We start from the raw sequence: 26,645 nt of genomic DNA, 5'->3' as shown, positions 1-26,645 counted from the left end.
ATGCCTCAAATACGGCAATTTTTGGCGAACTTGGTCGTTTTCCTATGAATGTTGCTATATAAGAAAACAATGCATTAAATAATAATAAAAAAAAAGTACCCAAAGCAGTAGTATTTATTTCATTCTAAATAAACTAGACATATTCTAGTATAACATCTTGTACATGATGAAAATATCGTCTTTCAATATAGTTGTTAATAAATTATGCCACAAGATGCATCAGATAAGTTGTAGGGAAGCAAGTTGGCAAGCTCAGATCATATGCCCTCTTTAAATCTAAATTCTGTACATATTTTTTTCTGTTATAAGTAATCCTTGAAATAATTTACGGACTTTAGAATCAGCTCATATCCTCTTGCTAAATTTACTATCTTCAAGTGTTGAAGACGAAATCCATTTTTTATTTGATTGTTCAGCATATCAGGATTTACGAAATCCATTCAACAGAGTTATGAATACTATCTGTAAGAACTTATTAAGCTTATCTATAATAGAAACAAGTTAATATGACTTATGAGAAATGAAAATGATAATGTTATCACATTAATATTATACTTGTATAATATATTACAGCTTTTTTTTTTTCTTTCATGTTAATTTTGTACAGTTTATTAATATCATATTACAGGTATTCTTATTATCATAATTAATGTTGGTTCATTAATTGTTCGACTATTGTTTAGAAATTTCATTCTCTTTTTTTATTACTTGTGCTTTAGTATGCATTTGAAGATTTTTTTTTATTAAAAAATGCACTATTTTAAATAATTGACTGATTACAACTACATTCATTCTTAGTTTTGTATTCTGGCTAAAAAATAACGAAGCTGCGGGAAACAATATGATTAAACAGTTTCATTCTGAGCATATGGATAGCATAAAGAACATTCTTTCCCTGGATAATTTGTTTTAAAAAGTGGTACTGCTTGCACCAATCTTTTTTCTACAAAGTTTACCTCCTAAACCCCTATTCCATCCAAACTAAAAGGACCAATTTGAATTTAACTGAGTTAAAATACAAATTTAAATATATAAAAAACAAAAACGTTTTATTTGAAACAAATTAATCATTGTTCATGTTGTCAATTCAATCAGCAGATGTATATTTTTACAATATAAAAAAAATAACTGATTTGAAACATATACTGAAAATACATATATTACAAAAGTTTTGAACATGTAAAATACCATTCTGAAATATTTGAAAAAGTCTGAAAATTACAATGCATTGTATAATCAAAAAATAACCCAAGGAACGAGGTGCTTTTCTTACTTCGTGTTTGTGTCACTTTCTTGTTTAAAAATGCAAATGCAAGATATGAACGAACCCAACAAGTATGTTAAAGCTTTAATTCCATTTAAAGTTTTTAAACAATAAAAATCGCGAGAGAAGGAAACAGGTACCTCAAAAGCGTCAGAGGTGAGATTAGGTGCCAGGGGGGAATTAAAATCCCAATCTGGCCGGTCACAGTTAATTGTCTAAAACTCTTGGCAGCTCCTTGTCATGATAGGGTAAATCTTAAATTAAGTCTCTCCATCTGAATTAGGATACAACCTCTTTCATAATTATAAGTAAATCGTGTTACTTTTTTTTATGTGTAATTTTCATGTCAAATCAAACACACTCTATTTTTATCGAAAAAAATTCTCCTTCGGCATAAATGAATTCTGCTAATTTTGTTTGAAATCAGTTCTGTGCCTTATACTATCAAAGAAGGAGGAAAAAAAACTGTTTATAATTTACCTAGACATGAATCACATACTGGGACACATTCAGAAAAGATCATAGTAAAAGACTGTATAACTAAGAGGCTTTATTTTCATAAATTAAAACCGGGAGAAATAGTTTTGCCTTCTTCAAATCATAAATCCACTGAAGGTGGTTACTGGGACAGAATCAGAGTAATATCCGCCACCAGAAGCAAACTGTACCCACACTTTGTCTCCACGCTTCAAGGTTAGAACCGCCATATTGGTTCCCGTCTGATGGGAGGTCGAACCATACGCATGCGCTCTGACCTTGGAGATCCTGTCGTGGACGATATCCACATTGATTGTGTTTGAGCTGTAAGCTGTGATTGTGACGTAGAAGACGTAGGTTCCGTCTGAAGGGGCTGTAAAAATTCCGGAAGATGCGTCATAACCCTGTCCCTGGTTGAAGAGCACGCTAGAGAAGACAAGTTTTCCAGATCCCCAGTATCTATTGTCTGATGTTGTGCCAACGGTAAAGCCGATTCTCTCACTAACATCTAAAAACGTTATATTTCTTACAGTGAAATGTAGTTCTTAAGTATTCGGAACGTAAATCTAAAAGATAATAATCTTCTGAAAAGACTATCGAGGAAAAATACACTTATACCCATGGCAATTCTGTAGATAGGAAAAAATTGACCTTGAAAAATTATAATTTCAAGGTCTTAACACCGCTTCTAAAAGACTTACTCAGCATGAACTTACACAATTAACCAATGCTAGAAATCATCGTTGATAGCTCATATAATGACATGGTCTTGTCTAACCTTTACTCATAAACTTCCATATCAATTCGTAAAGAGTTTAAAAGATGTTTTATTGAAATTTAAGGGCAAGACAGTCTATACAATGTTTCATAAGCATTCTTAAACATAATTTCCTCATAATGAGGAATTTTATCTTTTAATTTAGGTGGTGTCAAATTTTGAACTATGCATGAAGATAACGATCGTAGCAATATGTTTTTAAGGTGGCAAGGCCTAATCTCACAAAGGACATCGATTTTTAAGGTCTCATCAGAAAGACATAGCTTTCCCTTCTATAGCAGGGAGTTTGGAGAGGGAACATCCTATATCCTAATAGACAATAACGTCTTAATGGTTTGACGTGGTGCATGGAACAAGAAGTGAACAAGGGACATCTCAGCCACTTTTAGCAAGCGTTCTAAGGTAAAGTTATATAAGATTTTATTGATTTACCAACAATCGATATTTATAAAGAATAAAGGAGAAAATGAAAGTGATTTTTTTTTTTACATGAAAACATATTTACCAAACCCTCCACTTGAGATGTTGTTCCGGAACCATTCGAGAGACAAGACAGCGGCAGACAACTTCAACTGGTCGAGCTGTGTCTCCGACAAGTCTGTTTTTATATTGCTCAGGCTTCTGTTTGTTTCCTCTACAAGAAAGTGTTTCAAATTATACTCTTTTTTTCCAATAAACCCTTTTCTGCAAAGAAAAGAAATTAAACCCTGCTCAATTTGCTTTGTTGATTATCATACTTTTCAAAAACACCACAGTTAATTACTGCCATATATCGATGCAGAATAATATTTGTGTTAAAAAGAGTGATCAAGGTATTTATGGATAAAAAAAAATACCTATATCTAAGAAAATATAAAAAATAAGACCAACTGTTAGGGATTCCTACCTAACAGAGAAGTTGAAACATTGGCAATCATTTCAGAGAGAACGTGGTACTTGTTTTCTATTAGTTCTGGAACCGTCTTGTCAATTTCCTGCGCATGCTTATTCAGCTCCATTAAACTCATTGATAATACTCGTATTTGTATCTTTAAATCTGACAGTATTTCGCTTGCATTCCGTTCAAACTTTTCTTGACCAGTCCACAAATCTTTTTCAAGTCTTTTTCTATCTTCCGAGCTCTTTTCAAGTTCTGCAAGTATCCTGAAGTCTGTAGCGTTTTGCGCTGAAAGTCTCTTTTCGAGAACTTCATTTCTTTCTTTCAATTTCTGGATTTCATCCTTGAGAGTCTCGGTTTCTTTTTCCATTTTGACCCTTTCATCTCTAGCAGTTTGTTTAGCTGTGGACATGTCGCTTTGTAAAGACAACACAGTCTCCTTCAAGGAAACCATATCTTTCATCATGGCGTGGACATTTTTCGTCATAGACATGCGAATTAAGGTTTCTTGATTTAAGAGCTGTCTTAAAACAACAGAGTCTGTTCCCAATTGCGGAAGCTTTGGTTCCTCTATACCCGTGTTTTCTGTTGTGTTCGATATCCCTGACTCTGCAATAGTCAGATTTATCAAACATATCGAAATACAAAACGCTGTTACCAGTGGAAACATCTTGGTCGAACTACACTATTTATCAGTACTGGCTTTATATAGGTACAGCGAATTAAAAAAACACTTGAACTTTGGGCTGAGAATGAAAGAGGGTGGTCTTTGAAATGAAGCAAAGTTCATCTAAAATGTAATACTGATGCACTCCCATCCTGTATCACTGTATGGAAGATCTTACCATACTGGCCAAAAATACATCGAGTGATATCCTGTGACAGAGGTCTAGTAATTAAAAACAAGTAACTTAAAACGGACGGAAGGAAATCATTTAGAGTCTATACTTCACAGACTTAATCAAGATATACATTTAAATCAATACAGCTCCAATTAGTTTAATTGCTAGTAAACTATTACTTCATGAAATGAAAATTGAAGTCCATTGTTTTTACCAAATCTAATATAAATTGTATTAAACCTTTTGTGAAAAAAAACCTGAACAATCTATAAAAAAAACCTCTTTTGCCTTCTCTCGACCCACTAACTAACACGGCGTGACTCAAAACTATTAAAATCTCCAATAAACCATTATAACATTTTTATTCAGTTGAAAGTTTTCTCTCTCATTCATTTCTTAAATCTCCATTAACCCATTTTTTTTTTAAATTCAGTCCAAAGTATTCTCTCTCATATACAGAGTACTATAATTGGGTAAATTTCTCTATAACGCAGATGAAACTGAATTAAGTTTTTATAAACAAATTTTAAAGTTCGAATTCGTTTTCTGATAAAAAGAATATAAAATCAAGAAGTGACGTCTACAGCCCCAAAATTCTTTTGTCTTTCAACAACTATAACTAACAACACTAATAATACATATTGTGCATGAAATAAACTTTTTGCTCTTAATACAAGTTAGAAAAAAGAAACATTTCAAAAGATGCGATGAACATATGTAGGTTATCATCAGATTTGAACGTTAACATTCATCATCCGTTCATTTTACAAGAAAGTAGAGGAAGGGGTCTACATGAAGATATTAAATTCGTCTGTTTTGTTCCCTTATGGATTTTTACAAGAAGCAACAGTATCAAAACGTATGAACATTTTATCAGTTTGTACCAGTCTTTCTAGAGACAAATTAAGGAAGAGACTTTCTGACACCATATATAGCTGATTCAATAGGATGGAACTCAGGAATTTTCACGTCTTCGTATTGTTTTTATACTGTAAATTCACAATGTTAGAGACCATTTATATGCGACAAACAGGTAATCTGAAATTGTAATTCAAAAGATCCAATGAAAATATTTTTGTAGTCTTAAAGGCGAGTTTTCCAAGACATTGTTGGAATAATGGTGATTTATGTGCTATGATTACATGACCAAACCTTATTTATATCCAAATAAAAGTTCCTTATTTCTTCTGAAATAACATGTCACACATCTCTTAAAAACAAAGAAGACCAACAACTAATAAAACTTTATGTTTAATTCTAGCTCATAAAATGAGATCCGCTTCAATGACTTCAATTATATAATATCACAAAATAAACATTAAATAAATTTTTGTATTGCTTTTAACAAAATATACAAATAATTAAATATAAAACTATTCTCAAAATATAAAAAAAAATATTGCAGAAAAATTAAATCAGGCGCTTTCTTGACACCACTTTATTTTGAATGAAAAATAAATTATAGAAATTTTTATTTAATTGATAAAAAAATATATCAATATTCAAAAACGATATTGACAAGTTACTGTAATTGTACAACGTGGTCTAGAATTTTGAAGTCCATTTTTTATATTTTAGTCTTTACTCACAGACAGGCATATACACAAACAAGACATATAAACAGAGAGATTTCTTTACAGCAAAAGCTTGCGGAAACTATGTCTTCTTCTCTTCCATTCTGTGCTGTTTCAAACATTTGGGTGAACAGAACTTGAAATCGAAATATTCAAATGGAACTTTTCCCGTCATATCCCCACCACACTGGAAACAGCGACTGGAATAAAGATAAAAAATAAATTCAAAAAAGTGTTTTATTGTATTTGAAACATTTTTAAACAACGTAACGTTAAAAAGACATGCCTACTATGTTATGTAAAAAATGTGCTCCTTTCACGATTGTTCCACGAGTGATTATATCAAAACTTTCTCTGAAGCCAACTTTTGTTAGTTAACTCCTTTCGCCTTTGTATTTGAAATATATCATTATCAAAATGCCATTACGTCACTTAGGTTTACATATCATTTTGTGTTTTATTGTAAATAATTATTATTTCTAAAGAATTATCAATACAAGTGTTCTTCCATATTTAACCGGTGTTCCTAGTTTGATCATATATACTGAAAGGAAAAAGAAACGCAGGGTAGCATAAAATTCGAAAACTTTTTGACCGCAAAACCGAAAATTACGAAAATTGGTCAGATGAGAAATTTAGTTACTCTGCACCAAAATCAATGTTCACAATTACTCAACCGTAAATTGTATGACGTCATGTAGGGAAAACGGTAAAAAGCCCAAAACACGTGCAATTTGATAACGACGAGTTTGTCAAAAATCTTGTTGCACCATTTGATGCACCTGAGGTATACACATTGTTTTTCAATATTTAGAGACGATATGAATTTCTTGCAATCTTAGTATAGTTTACGGAACTTCAGTGGGGTCAAATTTTCGAATTGCCTAATTAATGAAAAAGGTAACAACGGGTAACTAAGCAGTTTCTTGTAAATTTTCCCCCATAAAACTTGTAATCCGTTGTCAGATAGGGCCTGGAATGGCTTTCAATCAACCGTGACAATGACGTTAACGCGAAACAGAGCCATGTTACGAGCGGGTTATTCGTGCTGCCACCTCTTAAATCGCAACCCTACTACCAAAAAGACCGCCTTTTATACAGTAGACTATTCCAGTCATTACATTCACACAAAAAATTAAATGAAAACAATTCTGCAATTTGGGTTTTTGAGCATGTCAACTTACTGTTGTGTTCCTCTCCCTCGCGCATGCGCGCGTTGCATGACTAATTTTTTGGCGTGGCTACCGATGCCCAATATAGCCAAGGTTTAAAAGATAATCAATCGGATGAATTCCATGCAAAGGAGAAATAACGCTCATGACAGATGTGCAGGAGAGACATTGAAGATAATGAGTGTTTTCGATTTTCACTTTTGGGGGGTATCGTCATATGCGCTTCAATAACTCAAGAATTATTAGACAAAATCAAATGAAATTTTTGTTATATCTTTTTGAAAATTAATGTTAAAAGTTGGACAGGAATACTGAAAAAAATTGAAAGAAAAATAAATGTAATTCCCCTCAAAAGTTTACCCTGCGTTTCTTTTTCCTTTCAGTATATATGTTAAAAAAAAACTCAGATCGACTGAGGAAAACATCATACTAAATACTGTACGTATAATGTAGTTTCTACCGTCTTTTTTGAACGACCAACGAATACTTGTATCAACCGAAAGTTCATTTTCATTTTTCTATTTTCTGACTACAAATGACATGTGAATACTCCAGGTCTTTCAAAAATTGAGGAATTTTAAGTGTGATCAACATGATTTACAAACAAAACAAATCTATAAACAGGGCACAAAACATGGACCCCTGGAAATTTCTGATGTGATTAGATGCCTAGGGAAGATATTATTCCCTGTAGACCGGTAACATCCGCCTGGAACCATGGGTATATTGATCAGATGGACAGAATATTCCGTTGTCAAATTAAGTACATAAAATTAATAAGAAGCATGTTCGCCAAAATACGGAACAATGTTGGGTAGATTTTGTTAGTGTCATTATAACAACCAATAAAATAAATGTTGACATTAAATTCCTGTAATATTAATTTGTCTGTCAAGAGCCTGCCTCGCATCGTCAGATACCCACAGGTGATCTCGTCTTTTACTTACCACGTGCACCTGTAGCAAACTAGCCGAAATGTCATTGTATGTAATAATTACGCACAGGTCATTTGATTGGCTGCTGCACAGAATCTCTAGGGCAAATTAATGAATCACAGTTTACATTACGTAAGTTACTTATAATATGTGTGTTTGGCAATGACATACGTTTTTTACGTAGTTAACACACAAATTGCAAACAAATCCAAACACCAGTGCACTTGTCAGTTTAAGAAAGGTACATCCATATTTATCTTGACTGATTTTTGATGCCAGTGACTTCTACTTGTCTAAAATCGTCAAAAACTAAATTCGCACGTTTTAAAAAGCGTAGTGAACATTATTCAAGTTCAAAAGTCCATAAAACAATACAATATAGAAGCAGAGCAAACAAGAACCTCCAAAACATCAAAGGTGGGATAGGGTGCCATTGAGGAGTGAGCAACCACTATCGACCGCCGTGTGCTCCTTGTCATGATCAGGAAATAACGGAAAAATCCGTCGTCATTTCAATGAGTAAATAATAAACTAACAATAAGTATGAAAAACGTCATTCAGTATTTGACTCAGACTCAGAGATAACAAGGCATTGTATCAACCATAGAACTTATGAAATGATGATTGTAAACGAGACTTTTGTCAACAATTTACTTCGTTTTAGAAATGTACCTACATAGAGCATGCTCTTGCGTATCGAATCAACTGAGATATATACACTCCGTATGCAGGTGATGAAGGTATATTGCTGCATAAGTAAGGGATGTTGACGATTGAAAAGTTAAAGTCACCACGTTTATCATAGAGCTTGGTTGTTAGATTACCATTAAAGTCTTTTTCAAGTAAAATATCCAAATATGAAACAGATGATCATGTGTCAGAATCCGTTGTATATTTTATCTCAAGCTCAATGGGATATCTCGTATCGACATAAGAATGGAAATTACCATTGCCAATTGACAACACGTCGTCGATACCAGGGTATATCTAAATGTCTAGCTGAAGGCCACAGTAAGTGATTTCTTCTTTTCACGCATAAGATTTTTGGATAAATTCTGCTTCAAATCAATACAAAAATATGTCTGCTAATAACGGGGCGCAACTGGTACCATTGGGCTTTCAAATAAATTCAAATAATAAAGTGCCACGCCACAGCATGATACGCCCGTCAAAAAATTACAATTTTCTTGAACAGTTTAGCGTGCAAGAAAATCAGGTCAACCTTGATTCTAAGATTTCCATGATTTTTCCATTCCTGAAAATATTTATCCATCCCCTGTGATGCAGGCATTAATTATAATAAATATTACATCATTGATAGATTTCTATGCTGGTTGTGTTAAACCTTGTCAAATGCCCATCATATTAAACAATATCAAATTAGTCTTAACACCTTAATCTATACTAAATTAATTTTGAAAAGAAAAGGCTGGCCATCAAATGACATATGCTATAAACTGACCAGCAGTTCTTCTGTCTAATCCCCAAAGGATACAGATAAGACTGCTTGATCAGATAGCCTTCCTAAACTGAACTCATTAATCTTGTCTACTCATTACTACCAAGAGATGAATGGGTCTAAACTATCTACCATAAATTTTTTTTTTAAACACATAAAATACTCAAAGATTTTTTTTTGGTTGAGATTTAATGTCTGACAGGTTTTTTTATGTAATTCATATGGACATACTGATTCCATCCCACCCAATAAAATTAGTTTTTTAATTAATGATATTATATAATATCAGATTAGTCTATTATGCAATATCAAATTAGTTTTAATTACTTTTCATCAAATTCATTTTAAAACTTAGGTTAGCCAACAAGAGCTTTTTAATCCAACAGGCTTAAACATTTGCCCAATACTCAAGGGACATAGATAGCACCAATGCTCTAGCTGCCAGTTAGCTCCTCACACTAAACTCATTAATCTCTCTCTAATTTGACAAGCAATTTTCTTTTATCAAAATTCTTCTTGACCAGTGCTTGATAATTACACTCATGGGAGAGGTAGGATTTCTCTAACATACATTATATTTGTTATAGATTGCTGTCAAGTATATGCTTAAAAAAATAAGTATTTTCTTGATTTAACACTTTTTTAATAAGGACAGTGCAATACTCTTACATTATTTGGGATGTGAAAATGAAAAGTAATAAGACACATTTTTAAAAAAAATTTCACTTAAATTAAAGGTCACAGTGACCTTGAAATAGGTCGCGACACACCTTCTACCTAAGATGCATAAACTAGCCAAGTTTGATGATTGATAGTCTTATAGTTTTCTAGTTATGGGCCGGAAAGGATTTTTCCATATTTGGCTATATCTTCTTAATTAAAGGTCAGAGCGACCTACTTTTTGTGCGCGACACACCTTCTACCCAAGATGCATCAGATGACAAAGTTTGATAATCCTAGACCTAATAGTATTAAAGTTATGAGCCGGAAACGAAAAAGCTAACAGACAGACGGACGGACACGAAGCCTATAACATAATACGTCCCGTCTTAAGACGGGCGTATAAAAACCACTTAGATACTGTCAATCAGAAACTCAAGAATCTTTTTGATGTCAAATTCAGAGTACTTGTGTGTACAATCAGAATGCTATTTAACAAAACAATTTTGCAAATGACCAATGACAAGATAAGTAAAATTACGAATTCCATTTTTATTGAAAACGGTACTGTCAATGATATCAAAAAGCCTGGACTTCAATTTATCATGGGGAATGGTTGTGTATAATGTAAAAAATCGTTTTAAAGCTGTTGATTTTGGTAAGATTTTGTGATTTCAATTTGCCCAACAGTTCCTTGGAATTTTTAAGTGTCCACATCTGATTTACTCCACCTCTTGAATATATTGTTGCACAGTACTCTTGAAGTTTCTTCTTCACTAATGTTAATATCTTAGGAGTAAAGAAAGAGGCTTGGTTGAACATTTACTGGAACCCGATATGTATCTTTGTTTGCATGGATTTTTATGAATTTTCAGAATCCAATATACATATGGTACTTCAAATTCATTTTGTTTGTTTGTGATATTAAAAATACATGTATTCAAAATAACACGATTCTTCCATGGAAAGGGAACTATGATTATAACTTTGATAACCACTTGTAGAATTAAATCTAAATTCTTCTAAAATACAATTTATATAATGAGCCTTACAAACGAATACAATGTTCAATGTTTCCTGCTATGTCAGCAGGGACAAGTATGTACCGATCATTTAATCTAATTCTTTTTTCACTTCTGGATTATTGAATGCAGAAGGATAGACGGTTTTTACATTGCCTTTCAATCTTTTTTTACGCGATTATAACATAAATCTTATACATTTAAATCCATTCTGGCAGAGTGTCAACGTCTTCTTTTTCATATCTGGCCCATAGTCTGGCATAATTTTCTACAGAATCCATAAAATTTATGAAATTGCGACGCCAGTTGAAGGACCAGGGTTCCCTATACTAGTATTTAGGACCTTTTTAAATAAGTGATCTAAGGTCCTCAATAATAAATAGAAAAACAATAAATGTATTTTCAAAACTGAAGTGTTCCAACTTTCAGGTTGGTTGCATAAAATCGACGAATTTGCATATTATACGACATTTTAGCAAGTTTGCCCATGGCTAACACTAGTAAGTAAAAATAAAAACCAAAATCACTTGTGGGTATCGAACGATAGTCTAATAAACTTAGCAATTAATTGACTGTACCCTGAACCCTGAACACGCTCTCGAGTATCGAGTACGTTGTTAATTGGCCCAACTAAAATACATCTAAATATGAAACGTGTGTGGAGGAGTCAGTTGTTTCTCTTATATCTAGAATATATATATCGAGTTGGCATATGAATAGAATATAAGTAACTATTGTTTTTTGATTTGAACATATTTTATTATGTAATAAATACATAAATGCATTGGGCAGCAGACACAGTCTATATAAGCCCTCTCCGCAGGTACAAGGTTAATTAATACACATTATTCTATATAATTACAGGTTCAAACTATTGTTAATTGATAAAACGTCGTTGAAGTGGATGGCCACGGCAAATTTGTTTTTTCTTCCTCTCATCTAGAAATTTTTGAATAACTTCTGTGTCATAGATAAGGTTTACGATACTTTGAAGATATTTTGGTGTTGAAACTATGAATCTAATTTCCTTTTAAACTGTAGTTTTTTTTTTACATACATATATGTATCTAGGGTTTGATCTGAAATTTAAAACTGTGTACCTTAGATACCCATCCCGGGTAAATATTCCAAAGCTTTTATCTTTGAAAATTTAAAAACGTTGAACTAAGAAATTACATGTACCTTTTCGTTGATTGGCTAGTAAAATAAGATTTTCCAGTTTCGGGGGTATTTCGTCAGTATCAAAATTATCGTTTACTTCAAGGCCTAGATGTGTAGATAGAGGGAATTTCAGTACATATACGTGTCATAAGAAACACTCCAATAGTTTAAAATCAAACCGGGTTTTCATTCAGATCCTTTATACCTGGATGAGTTAACCCGGAACTTTCGTGTATAAATATTTTATTACTTTAGAAATAAGACAATTAAGGCACGACTCTGTTGGATTGAATTAAATACAAATATTTTTGTTCCATGAACTTTTTGTGACTTTCCTTGCGCCACACCGGAACATTTGAGGGCGTTTCTATATAAATATACCCAAACAAAAAAAAAACCCACATTGGTATCATCAAGAGCTGCGTTACGTACAGCAAAGAAAACACATATTGGATTATACAGGACCCCTAGTAACTAAAAATTATTCAGGAGAAAAAAATCAACAGCCGTTAAAAATGAAAACTATCTCTTGTGTACTCTTTTTGTGTGTGATCAAGGCAGTCTGTTCTCAAAAACCTGTACTACAAGCAAATGAGACACTGGCATTACCATCCCTACACAAGAATCCCGCCAGAATGCCCCGGGTGTGCAGACAGTATGTTATTCGAGGGATCCAACAGCTGACCAGAGGTCTGTACATCATATATAGTTGATTAAAATAATTTTTTTACTCGAAATTCCTATTTGAATAAGTGCATATGGTTCTATAAACATGAATAAAATCCCATTATTTCATTGAAGCATGAAAACCAATGCTTATTGAAAAAATAAATTATCTTCATGTACGTACGTGTTATTTTCAAATTGATAGCAAGACTTTTCTTTGTACCCATTTCTTTTTTACTTTTTATGCAGGGCTACTCTTCACAAAAAAGGAATTAAAGAAGAAACTTAAGAAATTCAAGGAAAAAGAATGCAATGGTCTGAAGAATCAGGAAAAAATTCAAAAACGATCTTCTTGTTCTATTAATGATGGAGACACGTGCTGCCCTTCGTAAGTGAAAGTACAAACCCGTTTCATTTTGGACGTTTATCATTTTGCTTTTTTTGTCTACAAATGTGTAATGGTAACATGTTCAGAATTTTTTTTTTTTATTTTGTTGAAAAATGTTGAGGTCGTATGCATCCCTTAATTCACAAAAAAGACATTTAATATGTATTGTGTATATTTATTTGCTAATATCCTTTTGAGATTTAAGGATGAAATTTCTAAGGCACAGGTTTGGTTTGAAGATATCTTGTTGTCTTTAAACTTTACAACTGGGATCGGGAACATGTTTTAAAAACTTTTAAACGCACTTAAGACACAAATAAAGTTTAGGAAAGATATTCATTTAGAAAAAAAGTATTTTTTTTTCGAAAGAAAAATTCAACAAAATTAAATGAAAATTCCAAAATGCCTATTCGATATATTTGCAAATGAAAGATCCAAATGAATTGCTCGACAATTTCAAATATTCTGTCAAAATAGCGGGTTCTTTTAAATGCTCTTCGCAGCCTCTTTATAAACACTTCAACAAAAGTATTCATATGAAATAGTAGTGAAGGAAAGTGAAATAAAACAAAATGTCAAATTTAATATCTAAGACATACTAGTATGACAGTACCCAGAGACTATTTATAAAAATAAAGTCTGAATTTTGTCACTTACAATATCTGTACATTTATTATCTTGGAAAACAGGAAAAATCTTTAATATTTTCTCAAGAACCACTGGGCCAGGAAAGCTGAAACTTGTGTGGAGGCTCTTGGTGGTAGTGTTATCTCAGCGAGATGTCTTAGGGACTAACAATTTTGTTCCGACATCCACTACGACGTCAGACCAAAATTTTTAGTCCTACGACATCTCGCTGAGATTAGGTAGTAGTGTAGACTCTAAATCATTTAAATATTATGACATTTACATTTTCATTACAACCATAATTCAGAGATCATATTTTTGACAGATACTTGACCTTAGCTTATCCAACTCATCTAAACAACACCGATGGAAAACTACGGCAGCTTGTCTCCATCTACAGAAAAAGCCAGTCACTGTATCAGTTCATTCCGCTAGGGATGTGTGTGTAAGTGTTAATCTCCTATCAAGTTCATCATGATCGAAATTAGAATGCAAGAGTTCTGTTGAAATTTTTTGAGTGCATTTTCTTGCACTACATTAACATTATCAATTATCACAAATTATAACAAAACAGACTTTTTGGGATTTGAGAAAATTTAATATTTTTGGTAAGATTTTTATTTGAATACATTGTCAATAACATTTATAATTTTGCCAAGTCTGGGAAAAGCTGGTGTTTTAAATAATGGAAATTTAATGAAATATATCATAATTTTATTTCAATATACTTTTTCCCATCATTTCTCTAGTCGTGGGAACTGCTTTGATTCATGTATACATTTTTACCCTTATAGAATTTTTCCAACAAAGACCGTTTATTCTGTTCTAAATATGCATGGATAGACAGTGTTATGTTTTCATTTTCTTAATGTCGATCTTTACACTGTATCTTTTTTCTTTAACTGTAGGTCTGGGGGAGGCTGTAACATGTGCAAGCAGGAGTTTACATTCCGGTCCCTCCTTGTTTACGACATGAACTACCCTTACTACACATTTGACGAGTTTTACTTACAGACTTACTGTTCTTGTAAAGGAGGCATGTGATGAATAGAGTTACTTTTTTTCACCAAAACGTAGTTTCAGCAACAAAGAATGTTTAGAAAGAAAATGGTGTCTGCATAAAAAAAGGATTGCTTATATCAGTTAAAAAGTGTTCAGCAGAAGATTTAAATCGTTGTGGTCAATCCAAGTGTTGTCATTGGTGAATTACTTAAACAGACAGGGCACTGCCATGTGAATTCTACAGAATTTAAACAATTGAGTGAAAATATTTGGTCTTTTGAACTGGTTAGTAAAAGGTGTAAAAAAAAAAATTAATTCATTTCCTTAAAATAAAGTACAACTAGCATCAAACTGAGAACTTGAAGTCGTGTTCTCTCCATCAGCATATTACTTGTTAAAGTTGAATTTTAAGATCACAATCAGGGACATATCCTTAGTTACTGGGACAAAAAAAATGACATAGATTTTATATTTTAAATCGATGTGTGTGTAATACATTTTCTTTGACAAGATCTTAAAAGTTCTTGAGATTTTGAAAGATATACATTTCAAACAAAATTGTCCCCTGGAAAAAAGTCCTGCTCTGGGAGAAAACCTTGGAAAAACTTCCAGGATCAAAATAAAAACCAATAAATGATATCTATTTTACAGTTCATACTTTTATGTCCACAAGTGTAGCTGTAAGACAAAAACAGTATAAATACCAGACTTGTCTGTAGTTCTCCATTCAATATTTATTTTAGAAAATGATAAAAGTAAATAAAAGTCCATAGAAAACTACTTTATCAGGTAAATGATCATTTTACTGAAATGTTAAACTAAAAGGTCTCAAAAATTTACAATACATGTATCAAATATTTAAGACACCATTTGTATGAAACTTGCAAGAAAACCTCAAATATGAAGAAGAATACCTTAATTGACACCTCGCGAATGAATGGACATTGAAATCTTGATTCAAATGACCAAGGAGCAATATGAAAACCAACTTTCCTTCTGTCTTTCACAATACAGAAGTGAAACAAGTATTAGATAGATTACAAGATCAGTATGCACTGGTCGTGGCTAACAAATTTAAAACAGGTAACAACAGTGTCTTTGTTTGTATTGTATTAAAGTGGAACTAGGATTCAGTTCTTCGAGAGGTAATCCATTTTATACATGTACCCATAGTTCCCTTTTGAAGGAGGAAAATTTTCAAAACCATACATCAGTTTTCAAAATTTCTAATATTCCCGACAATCAAAATTAATTTGAGTTAATTACTGTACCTAGTATACTGAATTTCAAAACTCAATAACAATCTTTACAAAAAAACAAAAAATAGTGGGTTCCAGTAATTGTTCTACCAAACCTCTTCATTCACTCCTCACTGAAATATGTCAGTTGTGAAGAAAAAACTTTAGGAATACTGTGCAACAGTATATTCCAGGGGTGGTATAATTCAGATGTGGATGTTTATTCCTTTATGGCTAGGTACCTAATACTGCCTTTGATGTTTTCGGGGGGGTACCTGTTTGTTCTGCTCCCAATATGTATCATTTAAATGGACTTCTGCCCTTAATACTGTTCTTCATTTCCATGTTTCTTTCACATCTGAACGAATTTTTATGATCTGTTTTGACTCATATGCTAATGGTTTTGTTTATTGTTAAATCTTACCGTTTTTTTTATTTTAGTTTAAATAGATCTGAGGGTTGAAAATGAATTTTCAAAATCACCCCAACATTGCCCAAGCAAGAAAAAGGCACATATTTCTGTCAATCATGATATTGTTGACCAATCACAACTGACTCTAATGTTTTACCTCAAAACTGGAGATTTTTGCCCTGTCCCCTCAATGTTTTTCAGTAGCCTCTTCTCTGCTGCAAGGGCACGCTAAAACAAAGTTTGAGTATTACCAAACAATTACCTAAGTACTAAACATTTTAGTATATGCACATATATCTGACCAACAAAATGTGGCATGTACCTGAAGTTTGCTACTACATATAGTACACATGTGTCAAATATTAATTTTTTGAATTAGCAAATTTTCTGTGTTTACATGGTCTAACTTTAGTTTACAGTATCTAAGTAAACATGTAATATAAAACAACTTTTAGTCTAAAATAATTTAAAATATATTTGCAAAAGATTTTTCCCAGATAGTCATTTATACAAAACTACACAGAAATAGTTATCATACAAAAAGTGATTTACAGTAAAGCAGTATGACTTTTTTGTTTTTTTTACCTTCTCAAAGGTGTAAGAAAGTTAAAGAAATCTTTCATTCTCTCTCTCCCACAAAAGTGATTTTCATTTTTACCTTCTCTCTATCCGACAGAGCCAGGAATCTTTTCTTCTCTCTTTCCTCTGCTTCTTTTACAGCTTCTTCCTCCCTTTTTTCCTTCATGAAGGAAAAAATCATTAATATGATGCAGCACATGGTAAAAATAGTACTCTCAAAATTATAAAAACAATTTTAAAAATCCAACTGTAGATTAATTTTAGCATACTAAAATGATCATGTATGTACAAAAATCTTTTATCGAAATCTTTTTATGAATAAAAATATACATCTTCTGCTAGGTGAATCAAATTCTGAACATTAAAGCTGAATGCATATTCGAAATATGCATGTACCAGAATCAAATTTTAACGGATTTTAGGTGGTTGAATATTTTTGTATTTGTGTACAGTCATGTTACTCTGCCATTTTTGGGGGATTTCTATCTTTCTCTCTATCTTACTTTCATTCTCTCTTGTTTGGCTTTTTTCTGTAATTTTTTCCTCTCTGCTGCTTTCTGTTTTCTTTCTTGCTCCATATCATCTGTTAATGCACTTGGAATCTACCAAAAATCAAAATATTATTAATATAGATCTAAATGCATAGTCAAAATATTAGATACGGAGGTTTATGGTTTCTTCAAAGATTTCTAAATACATTTAAAACAGATACTAAATGTCATCCACAAAAATAAGATAAAAGGGGGTTGATTCAATATCTTTTAATTATATTCATGTTCAAAAGAAAAATAAGATTAGATTTCAAGATACGTCCAAATATTGCTTTTAGAACTAAAACTTTTTCTTGACATCCTTTCTCTATTGTAGTCAAATGCAGGAAGCCCTTTAAAAATGATGTTATAAAATCTTAACATTGTTACTTTTTATTTATTTTAAAACCAAGAACATTAAAAAGGTTTAATGAAAATAAGTGAAAGAAAGGTTTAAATAATAATATGAAAATGTTACAGATCAAAGAAAGACCTAAATCAACTATTTACTACTTTTTCCTTACTTCCAATAAAAAAAAAATTAAAAGCATTTTCTTTCAAATAATAAAAGGAACCTCTTGACAAAAATTAACATGATCAAAGCAATGAAAAATTCAACTACATTGGAACTTTAAAATACAAAATTGAAAATAATAAACAAACAAAAGGCTATGGTATATACATGTATACACACGTATTTCATGCCCTGCTCTACCTTGCGACATACCTGTGCTGTTTTATAATCATAACGATCAGGATAACGGCCCATAAACTTCCTGAATTCATTCCTTGTCTCCTTATCTTTTCCATGGTTGTATGGAGTCTGGCCAAATTTATCTCTAAAAGAAAATGATGCATGTAGGTTGTTGTGATATTGTGAATTTTGTATTAGTGAAATGAATATTCATGTACATGTAGTAGAATTGAAAGAATAATTAAGGATCAAAGAATTAGAAATATGTACAGCTGTATATATGGTAGCATTTTCTTATTCATATTCTCTAAGAGAATTTGATTTAAAAATAAATTTTTGAAAAATTATAGCCAAAAAAATTAATAAATAGAAATCTTGATTTCATAACAGTGTGTCTACTAATTAAATTATGCAGACTTTAACAACCACATTTAAATCACACAATATTTCATAGTTTGTTCTTTTATTTCAATGAAACAAATGTCAGAGTATAAATATTTCCAAAATTTGACCCTTTTTAAAACACATTTTAAATCCCAATTGAAAAGATAAGAGCTCTGGACCTGTACCAAAATGGGCAAACTTTATTTCCTGAAATTCCATCGTACCTTGCAGCTGGGTTAGCACCACTCTCCATTAGTATCTTGATGACTTTCCCATGCCCCTCCTTAGCAGCAATGTGTAACAAAGTCAATTTATTGTCTCCTATTGCTTCATTTAGCATGTCATTGGTATCTATTGGTGACAAGAGTTCCTCTGAAGTTGATGATCCTGGTCGACTGTCTGCTTTACCTGATGGTCTTTGCAAAAGCTCTTTTTGTATCAGATTTTCTGATGAATTTTCAGAAGGTGCTGATAAGTTCACAGAAGAAATAGACTCTTTTTCATTTAAATTCTCTAGTCTATTTATGTTTTGTACATCACAATTCGTTGAATCACTATATATCTTAGAGGTCAGTTCACTATTTTCACTATTATTTTGACAATGCTGTAAAGTGCTAGTATGAAAATTTTTTTCTGTCCCATGTGGAATTTTTTCTGGTGATTCTAATTTTGGAACACTCTTTGAGAAAACAGCCATTAAATTTCTAAGTGTTTCTATATCTCCTGTTTTACAAGCTGTAAACAGTGAATTTTTCAGGTGATATTTTTCCTCTTCTGAAAATATATACAAGTAAAAAGAATTAATTTCTTTTAATATAATTAAGCACCCTTCCTCTTGTTTCAGTAATTAATCCAATTTAGCATACATTTTCAAGTTGTCAACAAATTCTTATTTTTCCAGCATGTAAAAAAACTGTTATGAGTTCTCTTTTCACCCTCCCAAACATGCCTATAGGACAGCACTTTGTCTATATTCTACATATATCCAAGTCATGTAAACCAAATATTATTTGCAACATCTTTTATTCATGATTCTTCTTTTTTGAATCCATCAAAGACTACTGATTTTCAAAACCTGGGCAACAGTGCTATTAATAAATTGTTGACAAAAATCTTCATTATGAGAAACATTTGTATGTAAAAGAAGGTCATAAAACTAACAGATGTGTCTTGATCCTGAATAAAAGTTGATTTTAATACAGTAACTAGTGAAAGGATCTGAGTTACCTAACGGGTCTGTCTCTGGTTCCAGCTGATGTTTCGACAATCTCCTTCGTCTGTTTTTGTTTTTCTTTCTGTTTGGATTCTTCGTGGCTTCAAACTCCTGCAGCTCTAATGTGGACAGTGTCCCCATGGTTTCCACAAGATCAGCATCACTTGTGGTGGACCCTCCAGAGGAGGAGGGCTGATTTTCATTCTGCATCTCATCTTCTAAAATCAAATCAAATTTTAAGATTGTGCCAGCTGCCCAAATCTCATTCACTTTTATAGATAAAATATTGCTTTTATTAAATTAACAGTAAATGGATTGACTTTTACTCAAATACAAAGAAATCCTGAAAGAATCCTCTGTGTTCTGCAAATGAAATACAGTAAAAACTTCTGTAGTTTAGATACCACTGGTTCCAATGAAATTGAACTTATACATAACATCTGGATTAGACAAGTTTTTCACTATATACAGTAAAAACATTCTGGATATTAAGACAACATTTCATACAACTGAATTTACTAAAAGGAAAACAAAGTTATTGAAAGTTAGTATTTTATTGGGCAAAATTTTGGAATAAACAACCTCCGGATTTGAGACAATTTTTTCACTATACAGTAAAAGTTGTTTAGTTCAAACAGGGATTTTGCGAATTCACAGATATAGTTAAGTTATCTAGGATCCCAAGCTATATAAATTTAATGAATTCCTTATACAGATATAACGAATTACTGATATAGCTAAGTAATTTTATTGGTCCCAGTGACTTCGTTTTGACTAAGTTTTTCTGTAATGTTAATTTTAAAATCAAACTCCTTGATCATCAATTACCGAATCAAAACTAACCAAACTACCCACCTAAGACCTGTATTTGTTGTGCCCTCAATAGAACCTTCTCTTTTACATTATTTTTTAGAACTAGTGTCAGAGGTAAACTAAAAACAAAAAACAGTCTGTAAAATAAGTTACCATAACACTCAATGGAAGATAACATTTCAAACACTCTTCTGGTTTCTGACAATCTTCTCTGTCGTCCCTTCTGTGGGTCCTTATTGACGACCTCCAACTGACCCAGGGCTGCATTAAAGGTCACAGGTGGGGAAATGGGAACATAATTCTGGATATCTGCCTCTTCTCCTGCAGGTACAAAGAAAAAGGTACATTGTATCATATTAAAAAAAATTTGACTTGAGTTGTTAGTTTTGCTGGGTGTGCTTTAAGGATAAATCAGTAACTTTCTTTAAAAGTATATACATTTATATTAAAATACTTTTTTAAAAAATCTGAATGTCAGCTTATCATTCCTGTATGAGATGTCTTCAAATAGTCAATATCTTATTACATACAGGTAATAGTAATGTTTTATATATCCAATGTACATGTATACTATAGACATAACAGTGAGTTCTTCAGACTATAGGTAAAAGTAAAACTTTTATTCCCCATTGTGGCCCCGCCCTACCCTCGGGGGTCATGATTTGAACAATTTAGAATCTACAGTACCCCAGGGTGCTTCCACATGAGTTTCAGCTTTTCTGGCCCAGTTGTTCTTGAAAAGAAGATTTTCAAAGAATTTTTCATAACAAGAAAAAGAGAAAAAACACTCAAATTGAGTCAGCTATAAGGTAAACTAAAAACCTAAACAGTCTGTAAAACCAGTTACCATAACACTCAATGGAAGATAACATTTCAAACACTCTTCTGGTTTCATTAAGAGTGGGGCGTCGTGTGGGAAATGGAATCATTCGGACTCTCTGGTCGTCTTTGTTAAAGGGTGGGGACTTCCCGTGTAGAAATATTCTTTTGTTTTTGTCTTTTCTTGATTATCTCCCCTTGTAAGGGGACTTGTCCCTTCATTTTAACAATTTAAATTCCCCTTCAGCCCTAATGAATATTCTGTCACAGCTGTCTAACGCTCCTTTCCAAGATTCCAACAATGACTTGATTTCCTGTGTGAATTTTTTTTTTTGAATTATGAATTGAAAAAAAATTTCCGACAGAAAATGAACTGAAAGTAAAACTTTCAGAAGAAGCAACAAAAATTTCCAACAGAATACTGTAAACCAACAAAGCAACAAAAATTTCCAACAGAATACTGTAAATCAACAAAGCAATAAAAATTTCCAACAGAATACTGTAAACCAACTCCTATTTCTGTCATCTATTATTCACATTTCAATTTGCTGTGTCAGTTTGCAATCAGTCCGCAAAGTTTAACATTCTCTATCAATATAAAGCTAAATAAATGTTTCATGGCTATTAAAATTCATAAGTAATAGTTGGTCGCGAAACTCAATGACATTTCTCGCAAACGAATAATAGTTGGTTTACAGTACTCTATGAATACAAAAAAAGTCTACGTAAATAAATTTGACAAAACAATCAAGGAACACATCCTTTGGGGGCCTCACTAACCTCCTTTAATGCTGCCTCATTGTGTCTCCTTATGCTGGCCCCACCAGACTTAGGGGCATTTCCCTGACTGTCTCGTGTTCCCTGTGCCGTGCCCCTTTTAGCCCTCACTACATAGCGATGAAACGTCTTGTGGAGGATCAGTTTCTCCCTACAAATTTTTTCTTGATTTTAAATAAACTTCAATTATAAAAAGCTTAAAATTTCAATTTTAATCAAACAAAACATGATAAAACTCCAAACAGTTTATAAGAAATAATTTCATTATGTATAATTTTATTTTAAATTCTATATCATATGTAATCAAATCATATCAGAAAATAAAAATGCATATCATTTAAAAAATTTTTCTTAAATTAATTTTCCCAAATGAAAAGACAAATTAGGTGTATGTACATGTACTTGTAATTTATTTGCAATTGACTATGTTGTAATTTGTGGCCATACTTACTTATCAAAAACAGCTCCTGCAAAATGACCCCCTCCACACATTAAAACGGCCCACTTCATCTCCTGTGTAATGTTGTTTACCAGGGAAACCAGTTCTGAATGATTCTGAACTTTGACCTAAACGAAGAAATGATAGTTGATGAAGGGGTACACTTGTATTAGGTGAACTGCAGTTTTACAGCTACTATATATATCATCACTGCAAATCTTACTGATGAATACAAATGATGACTACCCCCCAACCCAACCACCCATACACACAAAACAATATTTCTGAATCAAATAAATTTGAAGATCAATCCATACATTGTCAATTAAAAAATATGGTTGAAAATACCTTCATACCTTTTTATGATGTACAACACATCTGTACACAGACACCAGTAGACCCTCCGAATTACGGAAGAATATTTTAGGATATTTCCTGGCGCTCTCATTGGATGCCCCACCCATTTCTCCCTCTGAGGCCCCGCCCACTTCACTCTCGCTGTCACAGCTGCTGAGATCCTCGTCTTGCTGCTTGAGTTGTAAGGGGCGGGGAAGTTTGGGGGGAGTGGTCTCCTCATTTTCCGAGTCAGAATCTGAACCTGAGATGCTTGAGACGGAACCTTAATTACAAACAGGACAATGTATTATAGATTTCTTACAGTTATGTACAGAAGAATTTACAACAGAATACATTACATACAGATTTATTACAATTATCATAATTATGTACAGAAAACAGATTACATTACAGACAGATTTATTACAATTATATACAACAATTATATACTACATATTTAAATAATCACATACAAAATAATGTACAAAAGATATATACGTATTTCAATTAGACTTATAAGTAATAGAAAATACTGTACTTGACATTTTTTGCAGGTCTAAATATAGCTTGATCAAGCATTTCTTTTACTATTGAAATTTTTAAGATTACCTGGTAAAATTGCAAAAATAAAATTTACACTTTACCACAAATATCCTCAAATTCTTCCTCTTTAAGACTTGTTTTTCCTTTGAGTTTCCTCTGAAGGTTATAGCGATGCCAATCTGATTTAAAGTGCTCTTTCTACAATTTTACAATTATTTTTCATTAAAATTTGTTTTGTTAACATTGGTGCTCAATCTCTGGTTATTTGTACATGTAGTAAGTTTAGTGTTGAGTTTATTCCTTTGTAGAAATAAAGGGCACAGTATCCAATAAAAATAATTGGATTCTGAAGATGAATACATGTATGTTAATCAAACCTAGCATTAAGTTATCTGATCTAGCTTTAAGGTATCTGACCTAGCTTTAAGGTATCTGATCTAGCTTTAAGGTATCTGGTCTAGCTTTAAGGTACCTGATCTTGTCTACTCTGGAACTCCACACCACAGGAATTACATGCCATCCTCTCTGGGACCTGTATAATGGTTGTTAGCTCTGGGTTTGTTTCTGATGCAGAGAGCTGGTCTGGTAAAAAAAATTCAAAACATATTAAATTTAAGAATTTTATATCAAACACAATTCTTTATTCAAACTGATATCATTTTCTTAGACAGGCAAGTCCTACTTATTTTTTCTTAATTATCTTCAACAATGATTTTATTTTCTATTAGTCTGTGCTATTTATTCAAATTGCTTATGTTTCATTTCATCTTATTCTTATTTTAAACAAAATTTTCATAATTACATTAAAAAATTATTTTCATTTTAAAGAGTTAAACGTCTGTCTTTGCCATTCCCTTAATAATATAATTCATATGATAATTCATGTGTGACAACATAAACAAGGGCATTATCCATAAACATAATGTAAAATCACTGATTTTCGTGGGTGTTTAATTTTCATTGTTTTCAAGGTTTGGAAAGACCCACGAATTCATGACCACCACGAAATGAAAAATTTCAAATGCATTACTACTTAACAGCTTAACAATCTTTAATTTATCCACAAAATCAAATCCCCACAAACAAATATTTTCCCCTCAAACACTGAAAGTTTGACCCCCCAAAAAATATTTAATTTTACAGTAACATACCTGATAATGGTTGACTAGTGTCTTGATTTGAATCCTTCCTCTCTGATACAGAACCATGTTCTGACGTCGGGTTACAGTTGGCTAGTGACAGTCCGTCCAATTTTGTCGCGGCTTCTTCTGTATTGTAGAATCGGACAGTCCAGTACTTTTTACTGGCTTTCTTCTGTAGTCTTTTTGGAGAACTTTGTGGACTAACCCTGAGTTTTGTCCCATCTGCCATCTCTTTCTTAAGATCAGCGACAGTTGTGTTTACTTCATATCCTGTTAACTGCTGGTTTCCTTTGTGTTCAGACATTATGTCTTTTTCCAAGGTCTACCTATCTGCTCAAAATAAATGTAGATTTATATATCAGAATCCGGGAATTATGGTCATTTACATTTTGCTGATTGCTCGAAACAAAAGGAATCGGAAATTTTCACTTTAGGAATATCATGATCATGTTTTCACCCTTAAATTGATAGGCCTAGTCAAATATTAATTCTAATATATTGATCAGATGTTCATCCATAACACACATTCAATAAATAAAATTTTTAATAGATAATGAACGTAAACACAGTTTTTTTTTCTTATCTAATCATCAATATTAACATTATCTGATTATCAGATTATGTTCCTCTTGTGCCACATGGCATAATTTGTAATGAATGTCAAGATCTGGTTTTTGTATAAAACAAAGATTATTGAATATAAATCACAGTTTTATGTATATTATCAAACCCAAGCAAAACTGACCCCTATAAAAAAATAAAATGGAGGATTGTTACATAGACTTCTGCATATCAATGGAAAGATAAAATTGTGAATTTTGTTATCCAACTATGTGCAACATTACTACTAGTATTAAAAAAATATATTGAAAATACCTTGCATTTTTAACCCCCCTGTCTGCCAATAATTTATTTCAGAGTTACCAAACTTTTTACTAAGGCTAGCGGTAAATCTAGTAAAACTGCATGTTTTGGGACCCCCTAATTCTCACAATTTTTTTTTCATCTTTTTTTCATTCTGCCGCAAATAAAAACAAAAAAAGATGCAGTTTTCATACTTATCAGAAAATACTTGTCTCTCTGGGAACACTGTAACGTATATTATGATAAAATCAAATTTTTATTTTCCGACTCCCGATCCAATATTGTTCAGGACAGATTTTTTTTTAAATTAATATTCTGGAGTCGGGAGTCGAATATACTTTATTTACCCCCTCCTGTGGTAGATGCGGTTTCCTGTCTATTCGTCATGTAACTTAATATTAAACGTTTGAGCAGATGGTAGACTAAAATTTTAATTCTTTGATGTTGATCCGTGCAAAAACTAGTGGTTGACTATTAGTAAAGATTTCTAAAATTATTAGTGGGAATGCTTTTTTTTTTTTTTTTTTTTTTTAAATTCTTTACCTCTGACATATTGAAAATCAAATGAAAATACTAAGGACAATCTAGAAGACTTTTCCCTCCCAGTTTCGCGCGATTACAGTGGTTAGAAATGATAGAAAGAAGGGGGCACTACCAAGGAAAAATCCCTGACAAGCAAAAACTATCAATAGACAATATTTTGAGGGTCATAAGCAGTGTAAATTATTTAATTAACAAGGATGATTTACAAGATTTTTTTTTTAGCTATACGAATTTTTAAACTACTTTGGTACATTAATTGTAAACCTGTTCGAGTTATAAATTATCAAGTATATAAGTTGAAATATATACTTACTTATTTATGCCTGCTACCCCTTTGGAATCTGACAAGATTAAAAATCCTCCAGGCCTCCCTATCCTGAGCAATGCTTTCTATTTTTTTTTCCATTTCTTGTCC

The 26,645-nt window shown here is 32.2% G+C and overlaps 3 protein-coding genes across 3 annotated transcripts; 1 reads left to right on the top strand and 2 right to left on the bottom strand.

The window, feature by feature from the left end:
• Positions 1-1,801: 1,801 nt before the first annotated feature.
• LOC134274967 (uncharacterized) lies at positions 1,802-4,066 on the bottom strand. Its single transcript, XM_062757215.1, has 3 exons — positions 3,406-4,066; positions 3,025-3,153; positions 1,802-2,249 (listed from the first exon to the last, which is right to left on the bottom strand). The coding sequence occupies exons 1-3, from the start codon at positions 4,064-4,066 to the stop codon at positions 1,858-1,860; spliced, it is 1,182 nt and encodes a 393-aa protein (XP_062613199.1). The 3' UTR covers positions 1,802-1,857.
• A 1,564-nt stretch (positions 4,067-5,630) lies between these two features.
• On the bottom strand, positions 5,631-25,235 carry LOC134275184 (tRNA endonuclease ANKZF1-like). Its single transcript, XM_062757441.1, is given in 16 exon segments — positions 5,631-6,012; positions 16,712-16,782; positions 17,213-17,293; positions 17,637-17,735; positions 18,391-18,502; positions 18,966-19,515; positions 19,969-20,172; positions 20,810-20,886; positions 20,944-21,088; positions 21,615-21,900; positions 22,367-22,514; positions 22,815-22,930; positions 23,159-23,421; positions 23,783-23,879; positions 24,154-24,263; positions 24,833-25,235. Coding segments are annotated over 16 exon segments (2,772 nt in total). The 5' UTR covers positions 25,128-25,235; the 3' UTR covers positions 5,631-5,894.
• On the top strand, positions 12,366-15,107 carry LOC134275174 (uncharacterized). Its single transcript, XM_062757429.1, has 4 exons — positions 12,366-12,911; positions 13,137-13,275; positions 14,228-14,347; positions 14,811-15,107. Exons 1-4 carry the CDS (start codon positions 12,737-12,739, stop codon positions 14,944-14,946), a joined length of 570 nt encoding a protein of 189 aa, XP_062613413.1. The 5' UTR covers positions 12,366-12,736; the 3' UTR covers positions 14,947-15,107.
• Positions 25,236-26,645: the final 1,410 nt, after the last annotated feature.

The sequence above is a fragment of the Saccostrea cucullata genome, unplaced genomic scaffold, assembly GCF_032062105.1.
Source record: "Saccostrea cucullata isolate Sc308-1 unplaced genomic scaffold, CSIRO_AGI_Scuc_v1 ctg72, whole genome shotgun sequence".
Taxonomy (NCBI): domain Eukaryota; kingdom Metazoa; phylum Mollusca; class Bivalvia; order Ostreida; family Ostreidae; genus Saccostrea; species Saccostrea cuccullata.
The sequence above is the reverse complement of the archived record's forward strand: the minus strand, read 5'-3'. Positions and strand labels throughout refer to the sequence as shown.

What these genes read in the sequence shown, in the direction of transcription:
- LOC134274967 (XM_062757215.1), bottom strand. Translation starts at nt 4,066, where the DNA reads ATGTTTCCACTGGTAACAGCGTTTTGTATTTCGATATGTTTGATAAAT. An exon ending in TGTTTCAACTTCTCTGTTAG is followed by an intron (nt 3,154 to 3,405) that starts GTAGGAATCCCT and finishes ACTTTCTTGTAG; the next exon opens with AGGAAACAAACAGAAGCCTG. An exon ending in CATCTCAAGTGGAGGGTTTG is followed by an intron (nt 2,250 to 3,024) that starts GTAAATATGTTT and finishes TAACGTTTTTAG; the next exon opens with ATGTTAGTGAGAGAATCGGC.
- LOC134275174 (XM_062757429.1), top strand. Translation starts at nt 12,737, where the DNA reads ATGAAAACTATCTCTTGTGTACTCTTTTTGTGTGTGATCAAGGCAGTC. An exon ending in GGAGACACGTGCTGCCCTTC is followed by an intron (nt 13,276 to 14,227) that starts GTAAGTGAAAGT and finishes TATTTTTGACAG; the next exon opens with ATACTTGACCTTAGCTTATC. An exon ending in ATTCCGCTAGGGATGTGTGT is followed by an intron (nt 14,348 to 14,810) that starts GTAAGTGTTAAT and finishes CTTTAACTGTAG; the next exon opens with GTCTGGGGGAGGCTGTAACA.